The sequence below is a fragment of the Capra hircus genome, chromosome 13, assembly GCF_001704415.2.
Source record: "Capra hircus breed San Clemente chromosome 13, ASM170441v1, whole genome shotgun sequence".
In the NCBI taxonomy this organism is placed as follows: domain Eukaryota; kingdom Metazoa; phylum Chordata; class Mammalia; order Artiodactyla; family Bovidae; genus Capra; species Capra hircus.
The window spans coordinates 29478791-29494089 of NC_030820.1; the positions used below are offsets into that span (position 1 = coordinate 29478791).

Here is a 15299-nt window from a genome sequence, read left to right on the forward strand (position 1 = left end):
CCCTGGACAAGGAAATGTCTACCCAGTCCAGAATTCTTGCCTGGAGAATTCCATGAACAGAGGAGCTTGGCAGGCTACAGCCCATAGGGTCACAGAGGTGGACAAGACTGAGTGACTAACAACACGTCCCCTGCATTGCCAGGTAGACTCTTTACCACTAGACCACCAGGGAAGTCCCAGGACACTGCCCTTTGATTCCTATTTGATTTGTGACATTTTCAGCTTTACTTCATTAAGTGACATTAACACCTTTTTCCAGTAAATCAAAATTACTTTTGTTTTGACCATTTTAAAGATGCCTCTGAGTCATGGGGAGCTGCAAAAACAGGTTCAGCAAAGGTGTTGATGGAACCAGCCTGCCTGAATCCTTTGCCCACAGGATGGAGGCAAATACATACAACCGGAACCACCCAGAGATGAGTTAACTTCGAAAAAAAACATTTCCCCCTACTTTTGCTGAAAGATGAAACAGCTCAGGCAATGTCTTAGGGTGTGTCACTTGACACCAATGACAAAGATACTGACCCAAACCACAGGCTAGCCCAAAGGGTAGCTGAGCTCAAGAATTTCAGGCAGCACATTTTGGGTAGTAGTTGGAAGTGTATACTTTCTCCAGGGAAGCTTTAAATAAACACCTGTATTCCATTAGATAAAATGGACAAGTTTATTTATTTAAACTTACGGTCTAGCTGACAGTTTCAAGTCAGGAATGCACATGTTATCTTCTCCACAGTCGACCAGGATGTGAGCCTGAGTTGTGCAAACACGTATCAGAAAGAATCTGAGAAAACCCACATCCCATCCTTTCTCTTGAAATTTATGAATGATCCCACAAGTTAAACCAAAGCTTTCCTTGCACTCTGCTTGAGTCCATTCAGCTAGAAACTCTGTTTGGCAGTGACCGTCCCATATAGGTTAGTTTACTTAAGAGCCCGATTGCAATTCAATCTGAAATGTCTGTAAAGAATGCTACTCTGGCAGTGTTTTGAGGATTACAGGCTGTATTGCTTCTATAACAGTCACATTTTGAACAAATTAAATCTTGGTTGCACGAGGGGAAGGGCTTCCGAAAACATAGGGATGCAATATTTCAAGAAACGTGTTCGGAAAATCTCCCAAATGTTACAAGCGTGTGGGCAGGAATGAAAACAAAATGGAATGGATTTTGTCTTAAGGTCATGGGAGCAGTGCCCAGGGCCTGATTGAGATTATACCATCCAAGATGGTCCAGGACCTACCTGTTCAGTAACAACGTTATCCCTGTAATAGTTCAATATTGGTTTCACCTCTAGATCTTCTTGAAAAGTGGATTCATCCAAACTGTAATTCAAACTAATGTTGATTGGAGATAATTTGTCTCGGAATTCAGTCTCATCCTAGAGAAAATAATCACAGACTCAAGAAAGGCTCTGTAAAATGGCTGCAAGATGTTAGCTGGTGAAAGGCAGGCAACATTTGATTTTGCTCAATGCGAGTGAATGATGAAGTAATTACCACCCCAGCAGGCTTAGGCATATGCTGATGGATGGAGCACAGAAGAGCCAGCTTCATGAATCTATGCTCAGAAATGGAATCATTTAGAGCTGTGCCTTTGATGAAGTACATGCTTCCAGTGGCAATCTTTAGGTTCTTCAGATCTTCAACAACTCACATGAATGGGTCAAATCACATAGTTAAAAGCTTATGTTCATGCTCATGTCTGACTCTTTGTGACCCCATCAACTGTAGCCCACCAAGTTCCTCTGCTCACGGGATTTCCCAGGCAGGCACGAATACTGGAGTGGGTTGCCATTTCCTTCTCCAGGGCGTCTTCCCAACCCAGGGATGGAACCTGCACTGTAGGCGGACTCTTTACCACTGAACCACCACAGAAGCTCTATACGTAAAAAATAGATACATAGTAAAAGTCGCTGAGAGTTTCATGAACTGGGATTTTTATTTTGATGAGGTCGGCAGAATTTATAAGCCCTCTTGTGCTCAGAGGAAGAAAAACCTCTCAATTCTCTTCCTTTCTCATTATTTCTTTAAAGTTCTCATTTGTATGAATTTCAAAACACCTTCAGCACATCTGAAGTTCCCTTAAAAAAGAACCAGAACTTTCCTGGGAGTGAGGGGGTAGCTCCAGCAATAAGGTCTGGGCACACAGAAGCTCCCAAACTGTGCAGTGGGCATGCCAGCCTTCAGATGCATGCCAGCATCAGTCGTAATGAGACACAAGGGTCGTGCTGGCTTTTCATTCCAGAATGTGTTTTTTAAAATTAACTTTTATTGGAGTATAGTTGTTTTACAATGTTGTGTTAGTTTTTGCTGTACAGCAAAGTGAATCAACCATACATATATATAGACCCCTTCTTTTTGGATATCCTTCTCATTTAGCTCACCAAGGAGCACCGAGTAGGGTTCCCTGAGCTATACAGTAGGTTCTCAGTAGTCATCTACTTTATTTGTAAACTCTGCTTTCTGTGGGTTTTCCGTTATTATGTCCTCTCAAAGAGAAGACCAACTGAAAAGAGTCTTTACCACCTTACCATTGGTAAGAAGATGAAATAACTGTATCATACACATTTTGGCTTTTTAATGGAGGCTTAGGAATTATTGTAAAAATACATTGGCTTACAATCTAAATGTCCATTGACAGAGGAATGGATAAAGAAGTGGATAAATGTGGTACATTTATACACTGAAATATTACTTGGCCATTAAAAAGAATGAAATAATGCCATCTGCAACAACATGGATGGACCTAGAGGTTGTCAAACTGAGTGAAGTTAAGTCAGGAGAAACATTGTATGACATCTCTTGTAGGTGGAATCTAAAAAGAAATGATATAAATTAACTTACTTACAAAACAGAAAGTAACTTGCAGACTTAGAGGAGGAACTAATAGTTGCCTGTACACACTGCTATATTTAAAAATGGATAACCAACAAGGACCTACTGTATAGCACAAGGAACTCTGCTCAATGTTATGTGGAAGCCTGGATGGCAGGAGAGTTTGGGAGAGAATGGATACATGTATAGGTATGCCTGAGTCCCTTTGCTATTCACCTGAGACCATCACAACTTTTGTTATACTCCAATACAAAATAAAAAGTCTTTTAAAAAAGAATACATTGCTTTAAAAATATAATTATAACTTACTTTCAATAAAGCCTTTGACTGCCTCACCCTTTTCCTGAGTTGGCTCAGAGATGCACCTTGATAAAATCTGGCCAAACATCCTCATGCAGGATAAAAGTTCAAATAAATTGTGTTTGACTTTCATGTTTTAGGGAGGGGGAGGAAGAAATGAAAACCACCTGAGTTAGTATTAAGACTAAGAGTATATTCAAAACAAGAAGCAGCTTAGCAGAAATTAATGCAACGTTATAAATCAACTATAATAAAAATTAAAAGGAAAAACAAAAAGCAGCAGCTTAGGAAGTAACAGCAATACATTATTAGGTTGACTGAAGTCAGGCTCAACATAGGAGTGTGTGGCCCTCAAGTTTCCTCCGATCAAGTGAAAATAGGTGTGGGTCTATGAGAACCGCTGCTGCCTAGTCATTTCAGTCGTGTCCGACTCCTTGTGACCCTATGGACTGCAGCCTGCCCAGTTCCTCTGTCCATGGGATTCTCTAGGCAAGGGTACTAGCGTGGGTTGCCATGTCCTCCTCCAGGGGATCTTCTCTACCCAGGGATTGAACCCAGGTCTTCTTCATTGCAGGCAGATTCTTTACCATTGAGCCACCAGAGAAGCCCATGAGACCACTGTGATGGTTTCAATGGAGAAAAATGATTGGAGTTTTGATTTGAATGTGAGAGGCCAAAAAGGTTTGATTCTGGAACACTTACTCGAAGGTAAACGACAAAATCCTGGCACTGGAGGGATTTCTGCCCTTTTATCACGAGAGGGAAGACGAGATGTGACTGATGGTTATCAAGGAAGAGCGTACGTTTAATGGCTCCTTTTTGTTTCAGGGTGTCTAACTGCACCTCAGCGGTCAGGCCTAAAGAACAGAAAGATGTAAAGCAAATATAATCCGGAAAGGAAAAGTATTCAGTGAATGCAATGCTTTATCAGAGAGAATTCCTATTTCAACTTGCTTATTCAGGAAACATTTCTGCCATAGTTGGGGTCAAAAACAATACATGAGCTGTGTAGATTTGATAAAACACTCCCCAAACTTATAAACTTGTTTTATGATGGTTTTACACAGTCATTTTCCCCCATAATTGTATCTGTTTTTACAGACAATACCAATTATTCAAGGAATATTTAAGTAGAAGTTCCCATATATATAATAGAAATTTTTGTGTGAATAAAGAGTTCTTTGAGAAGCAGTGAAGTGCTTGTGCTTAGTTGCTCATCGTATCTGACTCTTTGTGACCCCATGGACTGTAGCCTGCCAGGCTCCTTTGTCCATGGGATTTTCCAGGTAAGAATACTGGAGTGGGTTGCAATTTCCTCCTCCAGGGGATCTTCCTGACCCAGGAATCAAACCTGTACCTCCTGCATCACAGGTGAATTCTTTACCCACTGAGCCATCGGGGAAGTCCACTTACTTAAAGTGAATTTTCTTAATATGGTAGAGGAGTAGAAAATGAGAATGTGCTCACCTATTGTGTTTGCAATGTTCTGGCCTGCCACAGATGCACACACTTTTAACGAAAAGCTAGAGAAAATAATAGTTAATAGTTTTCTGGTTAATAAACTTTTCAGTCTGAAGCAGCAATCTTTCTTTTCCCCACCCCAGATAAATAAATATGTTCTTTTTCCTCTATACTTCTCTTAGTACACACACAATTAAACAAATAAATATGCACATATTTATTATTTATTGATTGATATATATACATATATATATCTCACAAGTCTAATACAATTAAGAAAGGTGATATTATTACTTAGGAAGGTAATATTTGGAAGTATTACTAGAGATCAACTAATTTAAACAGCAGATTCATTAATCAATTACTTGCTATCTTTATTCAAGAAATATATATCAGTATCTTCCATGTGCCAGGAAGTAAAGAATTGGGCAGAATAGTAAGGGGGCAGCTTAGTGATACAACCTGGAGGTGACCCCAGTTTGAGGAATCTGAAGGAATCTGGCATGTTTGGTGCATTAGAGCATGACCAGGAAGCTGAAGAAAGTGAGGCTTGGTCTATCAGTAGAGAACAGGACTTTGAAAATCACATTAAAGAATCTGGATTAAGAGGTGCAAACTTGTAGGTAAAAAATAAGCTACAAGGACATATTGTACAATATGGGAAACATAGCCACTGTTTTATAATAACTATAAATGGAGTATAACCTTTAAAAATTGTGAATCACTATACTGTATACCTGTAATTTATATAACATTATACATCCACTACACTTCAATTAAAAAAAAAAAAGGATTTAGACTTAATTATGAGAGGCATGGAGCATCACGGTACAATGAACCAGAATCCCCTTTCCTTGGAAGCAGGTGGGGACTCGGCAGTTACTTGCCAGGGTTGGGATATAATTTGAGACAGAGATACCAGAAGAGGAAGGGAAAAGAAAGAAAATGGGGAGAGGAGAATGGCTGTCTCAGGCTCTGTAGACACAATAATACTGTGTGTAAGGACAATAAAGAGAGGATGGAGGGAACTTCCCTGGGGATCCAGTGGTTAAGGCTCTGTACTCCCAGTGCAGGGGGCCTCAGTTCAATCCCTGGTCGGGGAACTAAGATCCTGTATGCTGCCTGGCATGGCCAAAAAAGAGAGAAGATAGATATGCAAGAGAGATCTTTATAGTTTTTCCTTGAACGTGCCTTAAACCCAATCCAAGGAGGGGCCGGCTGTGGCTTATAGGACAGCCTGCACTTGGATCTGGCCATGGAAGGAAAGAGGTGGTCTCTGTTTGCCTCTTGCTTGTGCTAAACTCCCTACGGAAAAATGTCAAGCTCTAAAAGCCAGCATTCATGAGGAGGCTTTTTCACAATTATAAGGAAGTGAAAATACAAGAAAATACTTAAGTATGATTTAATGACAGCCTTAACATTGCTTATTAGTAAATACTATAGTATGATTGGAACATTTCTACAGAATCCAAAAGGAGTAAATAATCCCTTGTTGTGCTTTAATTATGTGTCAGCTTCCTGTGTCAAACATAATGAAGACGTGTCGCATCTGGGATTCATCGAGCTCCTGTGACCTCAGTCAATGTCTCCCTTCAGGGTAAATAATTTGCCACATACCATTAAGCCAAACGTTTCCTGAGACGTCTCTGCTATTTCAAGTGTTTGTACCACTTCCCCAGAGAAATCACAAATTCCAGCCCACTTCTACTTCAGTTGGAATTACTCAAGAAAGACGAATAGTGAATCACATCTTTAAATTTTGTAGCAGGTCTGGCTTTCAAAGCTGGAATTTTTTTCTGTGTCTGACTTTATTTGGAAGTACTTGGTTACGTGTTAAAATTGTCCATTGGCTTTTTTTTTTTTCTGTTCGTCCTTACGCCAAACAGACAAAACTCATTAGCTTGTATAAGATAAATTCGTATTTGTAATAAAATGATCTATACGTAGACTGAAATAATTTTACATATAGTATTTTAACACAATTAAGAAACCGAAAATTTTTGCAAAATAAAGTTATGAATGGGAACGTTATCTCCTCTTTGGGAGAAGAATTTGATTGAGAAATGATGATATCAGTTGAAGGGTTACTTTTGATTTACGAATTATGTGTGTGTGCGTGTGTATGTGCTCAGTCACATCCAACTCTTTTGTGACCCCATGGACTAGAGCCTACTAAGTTCCTCTGTCCATGGGATTTACCAGGCAAGAGTGCTGGAGCGGGTTGCCATTTCCTTCTCCAGGGAATTTTCCCAACCCAGGGACTGAACCTGTGTCTCTGTGTCTCCTACATTACACTAGTGCCACTTGGGATCCATCAGTGTTACTCTAAACTTAGTTCCCCCTCTCTGTTACCTTTATATCATTAAGTGGATGATTTTAGCTTTTTCATACTGAATTATTGATAACAGCAGTCCAACCTACATATTTTGTTTACAGATGTTTTTAAGCCAAAAAAAAAAAAAAAAAAAAAAGAGTTGCCAAATTATAACTTTGACAGCACTCTGTTCTGATGGAAAAAGAAAACCTCACTGAAATATTCATTCTGAATTTAGAAAAATATTTCTTTTCTATATAAACACACACATGTACATCATGTGTATATTGTTTTTTGGCCACACAGTATGTGGGATCTTAGTTTCCCAAATAGGGATCGAATTTGCATCCCCTGCAGTGGAAATGTGTATAGTCTTAACCGCTGGATTTCCAGGAAGTCCCCACCATATATATATATTTTTTTACTTTACTTTACAATACTGTATTGGTTTTGCCATACATCAACACGAGTCCACCATGGGTGTACACGTGTTCCCAATCCTGAACCCCCCTCCTACCTCCCTCCCCATACCACCCCTCTGGGTCATCCCAGTACACCAGCCCCAAGCATCCTGTATCGTGCATTGAACCTAGACTGGCGATTCATTTCTTATATGATATTATACATGCTTCAGTGACATTCTCCCAAATCATCCCACCCTCTCCCTCTCCCACAGAGTCCAAAAGACTGTTCTATACATTTGTGTCTCTTTTGCTGTCTCACATACAGGGTTATCATTACCATCTTTCTAAATTCCATATATATGTGTTAGTATACTGTATTGGTGTTTTTCTTTCTGGCTTACTTCACTCTGTATAAAAGGCTCCAATTTTATCCACCTCATTAGAACTGATTCAAATTCATTCTTTTTAATGGCTGAGTAATACTCCATTGTGTATATGTACCATGGCTTTCTTATCCATTCATCTGCTGATGGACATCTAGGTTGCTTCCATGTCCTGGCTATTATAAACCGTGCTGCGATAAACATTGAGGTACACGTGTCTCTTTCAATTCTGGTTTCCTCGGTGTGTATGCCCAGCAGTGGGATTGCTGGGTCATAAGGCAGTTCTATTTCCAGTTTTTAAAGGAATCTCCACACTGTTCTCCATAGTGGCTATACTAGTTTGCATTCCCATCATGTAAGAGTGTAAGAGGGTTCCCTTTTCTCCACACCCTCTCCAACATTTATTGCTTGTAGACTTTTGGATCGCAGCCATTTTGACTGGTGTGAAATGGTACCTCATTGTGGTTTTGATTTGCATTTCTCTGATAATGAGTGATGTTGAGCATCTTTTCATGTGTTTGTTAGCCATCTGTATGTCTTCTTTGGAGAAATGTCTGTTTAGGTCTTTGGTCCATTTTTTGATTGGGTCATTTATTTTTCTGGAATTGAGCTGCAAGAGTTGCTCGTGTATTTTTGAGATTAGTTGTTTGTCAGTTGCTTCATTTGCTATTATTTTCTCCCATTCTGAAAGCTCTCTTTTCACCTTGCTTATAGTTTCCTTTGTCGTGCAGAAGCTTTTAATTTTAATTAGATCCCATTTGTTTATTTTTGCTTTTATTTCTAGTATTCTGAGAGGTGGATCATAGAGGACTCTGCTGTGATTTATGTTGGAGAGTGTTTTGCCTATGTTCTCCTCTAGGAGTTTTATAGTTTCTGGTCTTACGTTTAGATCTTTAATCCATTTTGAGTTTATTTTTGTGTGTGGTGTTAGAAAGTGTTCTAGTTTCATTCTTTTACAAGTGGTTGACCAGTTTTCCCAGCACCACTTGTTAAAGAGATTGTCTTTACTCCATTGTATATTCTTGCCTCCTTTGTCGAAGATAAGGTGTTCATATGTGTGTGGATTTATCTCTGGGCTTTCTATTTTGTTCCATTGATCTATATTTCTGTCTTTGTGCCAGTACCATACTGTCTTGATGACTGTGGCTTTGTAGTAGAGCCTGAAGTCAGGCAGGTTGATTCCTCCAGTTCCATTCTTCTTTGTTAAGATTGCTTTGGCTATTCGAGGTTTTTTGTATTTCCATACAAATTGTGAAATTGTTTGTTCTAGCTCTGTGAAAAATACCACTGGTAGCTTGATAGGGGTTGCACTGAATCTATAGATTGCTTTGGGTAGTTTCGCTATTTTCATTTTCATTATATTGATTCTTCCGATCCATGAACATGGTATATTTCTCCATCTATTAGTGTCCTCTTTGATTTCTCTCACCAGTGTTTTATAGTTTTCTATATATAGGTCTTTAGTTTCTTTAGGTAGGTATATTCCTAAGTATTTTATTCTTTTCATTGCAATGATGAATGGAATTGTTTCCTTAATTTCTTTTTCTACTTTCTCATTATTAGTGTATAGGAATGCAAGGGATTTCTGTGTGTTGATTTTATATCCTGCTACTTTAGTATATTCACTGATTAGCTCTAGTAATTTTCTGCCCACCATATGTTTTATGAAACAGATTATTAAGTACACTTACAGGTCTTCATCTGATTACAATAAACACTTGAGTTGTTGGGGAAAGCTGTGAATGATTATTAAATTATAATTAAAATTTTAAACTGTTGGGCTATACTTCTGGTGCATCAGAAAGCAGGACAGTATATCACAAATCCTCTAACATTAGTCCTAACCTGACACAATAATTATTCTGTGAAGTAATGGTGTTCATAGCCATCCATGTATGGAGGAGGAGGAATGAAATAAATGTGAAACGGGGCTTAAAAATACAAAGCACTTCAGTTTTCAATCGAGCTGATTCAATACTCTTTCAACAATAATAGATTTTACATAAAGAAAAACAATAGATTTTACATAAAGATTTTATGTAAAATTTTATGTAAAAATAATAGATTTTACATTTTTACATAAAATAATAATAGATTTTACATAAAGTTACATGTAACTGAAAAATTTTTTTCAAATTTGAAAAGGGCACAGTTTATGAACTTCTACATTTGTAAAATATTTTTTATTAATTTTAATTTTTCTCATTCAATAACAATTATATGAATATGTATAGGCTGGCTTTATTTTGTTTTCTAGTTTAGAAATGCAAGTAGCAGAAACTTTATAAATCTACATAGCTGTTTTAAAGGTACAGAAATTCACATTGAGGGAAATGGAGAACTATTTCCCAGTTAGAGGTTGACTTTCTTAGGTACAATATAAAATTATATCAAATACAGACAAAAACTACAGAAAAGATAATCAACAAATACCTTTCAATCATTTTGGAAATACTGAACTAAATTCCTGTAATAAATCTGAAGAAGTATTCGAGAAACACGTTTGAGACTGAACCTGCTGTTAATTTCACATCTTCTAACACTCTGAGTCACCCATTCAAAATTTTTTCATGTGAAAATGAAACCTCTTCCAGAAAATGGATGCAACAGAATCAAATAAGTAACTGTTATTTGCCCACATAACAAATTGCATTTTATCTAAGTAATCTGATTTAATGCAACAAGAGTTCATGAAAAAATAATTCTCATTGAAAAGTAATATTCTTTTCACAAGACCAAACAGATCCTATGATCCATTGAAAACACCAAAACTTAAAAAAAAAAAAAATTCAAAAACCAAAAAATCCCTAGAAAAGATAATCTAGTTCATAGGAAGATTTTACACCAGAGTGTGCCCTACACAAATACTTTAAAGAACTCAGCCTAGACGTCCATTCAGTCATGAACGTGCAAACGGAGGACGTGGGGCACGTGCTCAAGTAGCACTCATTCTTCCTTTCATGTTCATTTCATCCAGGATTCAGAGAGATGCTGGCTTTTTCACACATTTTCTCAGATCAGGCTTTCATTATAATATTTTATGGTTTCATACGCTTTTAAAATGTGCCCAGGGCATTTCCCAGTTACTTTCAGAAGCTGGTTAAGGGGAAGACAGTCCTCCCCAAACTGAGAGGTCCCAGCAAAGGAATTCTTCATGGTCCTCCACACCCCTTATCCTCCACCCTTAAAGGCTCTGATTCCAGTATGAAGCCCTGTCCAGAGGCCATGAGCAACATGCTGAAACTGGCTGGGAATACATTCTATAACAATGGTCCCCAACCTTTTTGGCACAAGGGATTGATTTCATGGAAGACAGTTTTTCCATGGAGCAGGGGTTGGGGGAGATGGTTTTGGGATGATTCAAGTGCTTTACATTTACTGTGAACTTTACTTCTAATCTAATGCTGATGCTAGTTTGACAGGAGGTACCGGTCCACAGTCTGGAGGTTGGGGACTGTTCTAAGGGTCTAGACTGATGTGTTCTGCATTCTGACCTTCTCAGGAACTGACCATATCATCTGAGTTATGCCATATCTTCTAGAAAATGGGGGCAAATCTCAAACACTCCAAATATTTGTTGATTTTTCAGAGTGTGTGTGTGTGTGCTCAGTCGTGTATGACTCTTTGCGACTCTGTATACTATAAACCACCAGGTTCCTCTGTTCATGGGATTCTCCAGGCAAGAATACTGGAGTGGGTTGCCATTTCCTCCTAAAGGGGATCTTCCCAACCCGAGGATTGAGCTCTCCAACCCAGAGATTGGGGCTTCCCTTATAGCTCAATCAGTAAAGAATCTGTCTACAATGCAGGAGACCCAGGTTCGACTCCTGGATTGGGAAGATCCCCTGGAGGAGGAAACAGCAACCCACTCCAGTATTCTTGCCTGGAGAATCCCACGGACAGAGGAGCCTGGCAGGCTACAGTCCATGGGGTCATAAGAGTCAGACACACTTTGTGACTAAACCACCACCACCCAGGGATTGAGCTGTTTCTGGCATCTCCTCCATTGCAAGTGGGAAGCCCTGGATGTTGCACAGAACTTTAAGAAGTGGGTCTGTTGCCCCAGACTAGTGACTGTGTGAGAAGTGTGGAGCAGTCAGAGATGATTACTGCGTCCTACCCTGTGCAGACGGTAGGGAGTGAGGAACTATTGGAATCTATAGCGAAGAGGGTCTTATCTGATACCTGTATTTTAGAGACCAAAAAGTCACGATCCTTGGGACAGGGAGTATTTTTTTTTTTTTTAATTTCTTGATCTCGGTTTGGACAGTGGGTTTGGTTGTGTTCCAGTTTTGTTCTAATGTCAGAGGATGAGTCAGGGTGACGGTATGGTTGAATTGTGTGGAGATGTTACCAATGCGATACCCCTGCGGGTGTCTGCCTTCAAAGCAGAAGGGTATGTTATAGCCTCCGTTAAATTGGTTATAAAATGCCCAGGTTGTGGGTTTGATAAGTTGCCAGGAATGAGTTCTGTATGTTCTTTTAAAATCTGGAGAAAGAAGGATCCTATATAGTTCGGCCCAAAAGTTGTGGTTCTGGGGTCAAGCTGGGCAATTGCATAGGCTGAGATACTGGGCCAAGCTGTGTCTATATCAGAGAGTATTACCCTAAAGCACTACCCAATAGGACAGACTTCTGACCCTGGAGGACCTTCATACCGAGAAGCAAACTGGCAGTTTCTTGAGCTGTGTTACACTCAAGCTCTGTTTCTTGGTCCTTTCAGGTGACTGGCCAGATCAACAGGAAAATTCTCAGATGTCTAAGCTGTGTTCTCCTACAGTACAGGCTAAGGAACCATAACTTTACTGCTGCTTCTGATGATGAGATCATGACCCCCCAAATATACATGAGGACACAAAAATCTCTATAACATTTACCTTCCATCTCATTGTACATGTGAGGTTATAAAACTTACGTCTGTCTTCAGCACAGAAAGTGAGTAATCTGACCCAATTTGACCCACTATTAAAAAAAATAGACAATACATATGTCTGGAAAGTGTCTATAAGCATATGCAAATACAAGCATCAAGATTTTTCTTTTTTTAAATTTTTTTAATTTTTAATTTTTTTATTTTTTAAATTTTAAAATCTTTAAGATTTTTCTTATTATATTTTCAATTTGTTTAAAGTTGATTTTCGTATGCCAAGATTCTAAAAGAACTCCAAGATTTGCTTGGGTAAGAATTTTCTCAGGTTAGTTTTGTTTCTCATCTCATGTGGTGCCTATAGATGGAGACATACCCTTCACATAAGTCGACAGTGAAAGATCAGCATTGTGTCAGTTACTATTTTTTAAATAGACTAACTCCTGGCTACTCAGATGTGGTGCTCAGACCGGCAGCATCAGCACCACTCTGGAGCATCTTCAGAAACATAGTCTCAGGTCCAACCCCAGATTTATGGCCCCTGAAGTGCAGGTTCACAAGATTCCCAGGTGATCTGAGTTCACACAAGAGGGCAAGAAGCACTGTAGAAACTCACCAGGCTACAGGTGCCATTGATTCTGGAATCAGGCAGGTTTTGTTTTCCAGATTGATGATCACCGGCTGCAGGAGAAGTTGGGCCCCCACTGTCACAACTGGCCTCGCTCTGCAGGGAGAAAATGCACGGCTTTAACCAGTCCCGCGAGCAGCAGGCAGAAGCCACTGCCAGCATTCCCAGCCCCAGTGCCAAGAGTTCCCCTCACTGCGTGAACAGGTGGCCTCAGGACTCAAGCAGCTATGTTCAGACACCTCTGGTTGCTCATGAATATTACGGAGCTGTGAGACTGCGGAGCAAAGCCGCATTCACGGACCTGCTCTGTCTATGGAGTGCTCACAGTATTTTGGTGACATGGCTATGAAATACTTCCCTGGGATCTGCTAGTCTATCCACATTCACATCTGAATATGAAGAAATACATCATCCTATAGTCACTTGCGTCACATCTGTAAGTACTTGAATTTTTATTTCATTTATTTGCAGGTGCCAGGTCTTAGTTGTACCATGTGAGATCTAGTTCCCTGACCAGGGATTGAACCTGGGTTCCCTGCATTGGTAACGTGGAGTCTTAGCCACTGGACCACCCAGGAAGTCCCTGGATAGGGACTTTTAAATGTCTTTTGCTTTGTTATTTTTTTACTTTAAAAAAAAAATTTACTTACTTTTAATTGAAGGATAATGGCTTTACAATATTGTGTTGGTTTCTGCCATACATCAACATGAATCAAGCCATAGGTATATACGTGTATCCTCCCTCTTGAACCTCCTTTCAACCTCCCACCCCATCTCACCCCTCTAGGTTGTCACAGAGCACCAGTTTTGAGCTCCCTGACTCATAAGTCAGATAAAAACAAATATCATATATAAACACATGTATATGGACTCTAGAAAGATGGTACTCATGAACCTATTTGCAGGGTAGCAACGGAGACGCAGACATAGAGAATACACTTGTGGACACAGCGGGAAGGAGAAGGTGGGACAAACGGAGAGAGTAATATGCAAACATACACACTACCATATGTAAAATAGATAGCCAGTGGGGATTTTTAAATGTTGACTGGCAGTTTTCTAGCCAAGCTTTGCAGATTGACCTAAACCCATGAGGGTGGGTGGACTCATTCTGTGCTTCATACAGAGCAGTGCTTCTCAAATCCTGACTGCACAACAGAAGCAGCCAACAGCTTTAAAACAGAAACCAGACCCAGGCTCACCACAGATCAATTGAATCAGAACCCCCGGGGGTCAAGGCCGGGCACTGGAATGTCAAACACACCCTCCAGGTGATTCTGTTGTGCAGCCAAGCTGGAGGAGAGGGACTAATACAGAGTAAACTCAATTCCAACCACCCAGGTGAGGATAAACCAGACAAGAAAGTAAATCACTGGGAAAGAGAACGGGGCAAATTTTTAAAGCTTGGTGCCAAGACAGGAGAGCTGGGAGCCAGATCTCCAGATGACAATGGGAGATGATGCTATGCTGCTTAAGTTTTCCTCTGACAGGTGGGAGGGCTGGGCCATGGGGCAACGTGTTGTTTAGGGCACTGGTTTAAAGGATTTCATGATTACCATAATGGTGCCTAGTGGGAATTTTCCTAAACTCCTTTATGCTATCTGCACACTGTTAGGTGATTTTTATTTTCAATATTGTATGAGCTCCAGTCCTTTGAAAAGCAGGTTAGACAGGATTAGACACACAAGACATTTATTAAGGTAAATACCTATGAAGGAAAAAGGGGAGAGAGGAGGCTAGGAGTCAAGAGTGTGATGTAGGTCTGATCCCTGGGAATGAACAAGGAAAGAAAAGGCAACCTGGGAAAGAAGCTCCAGCTGGGGCACTTGGGGAGGAGGGTCTTAAGCCAAAGTTGCCTGTTTGTGGAGCTCCAGGTGGGCCTACGTTTGTATCTCTATTGTGTCCAGTAATTGACTGGGAGCCTTTTATGGGAAACAGGGCCTTGTTGCAAATGTAGATTCAGAGCATAGTGGCTAGACCACGAGTCAGTTGCACTCCATCAGCTCCAAGTGCCTCTTGCCTGGAGAATCCCATGGACGGAGGAGCGTGGTAGGCTGCAGTCCATGAGGTCGCTAAGAGTTGGACACGACTGAGCGACTTCACTTTCACT

The 15299-nt window shown here is 40.0% G+C and overlaps 1 protein-coding gene across 2 annotated transcripts in view; it reads right to left on the reverse strand.

Annotated features, from left to right (window-relative positions):
* ITGA8 (integrin subunit alpha 8) overlaps positions 1–15299 on the reverse strand; it is a 196493-nt gene that overhangs the window by 89080 nt on the left and 92114 nt on the right. For both annotated transcript variants that reach the window (XM_018057147.1, XM_018057148.1), the window contains exons 15-19: positions 13178–13285; positions 4600–4655; positions 3835–3989; positions 1239–1376; positions 683–750 (exon numbers count right to left, since the gene is read on the reverse strand). In XM_018057147.1, coding sequence (XP_017912636.1) covers positions 683–750; positions 1239–1376; positions 3835–3989; positions 4600–4655; positions 13178–13285 — 525 coding nt within the window. The remainder of the gene's footprint in view (positions 1–682; positions 751–1238; positions 1377–3834; positions 3990–4599; positions 4656–13177; positions 13286–15299) is intronic.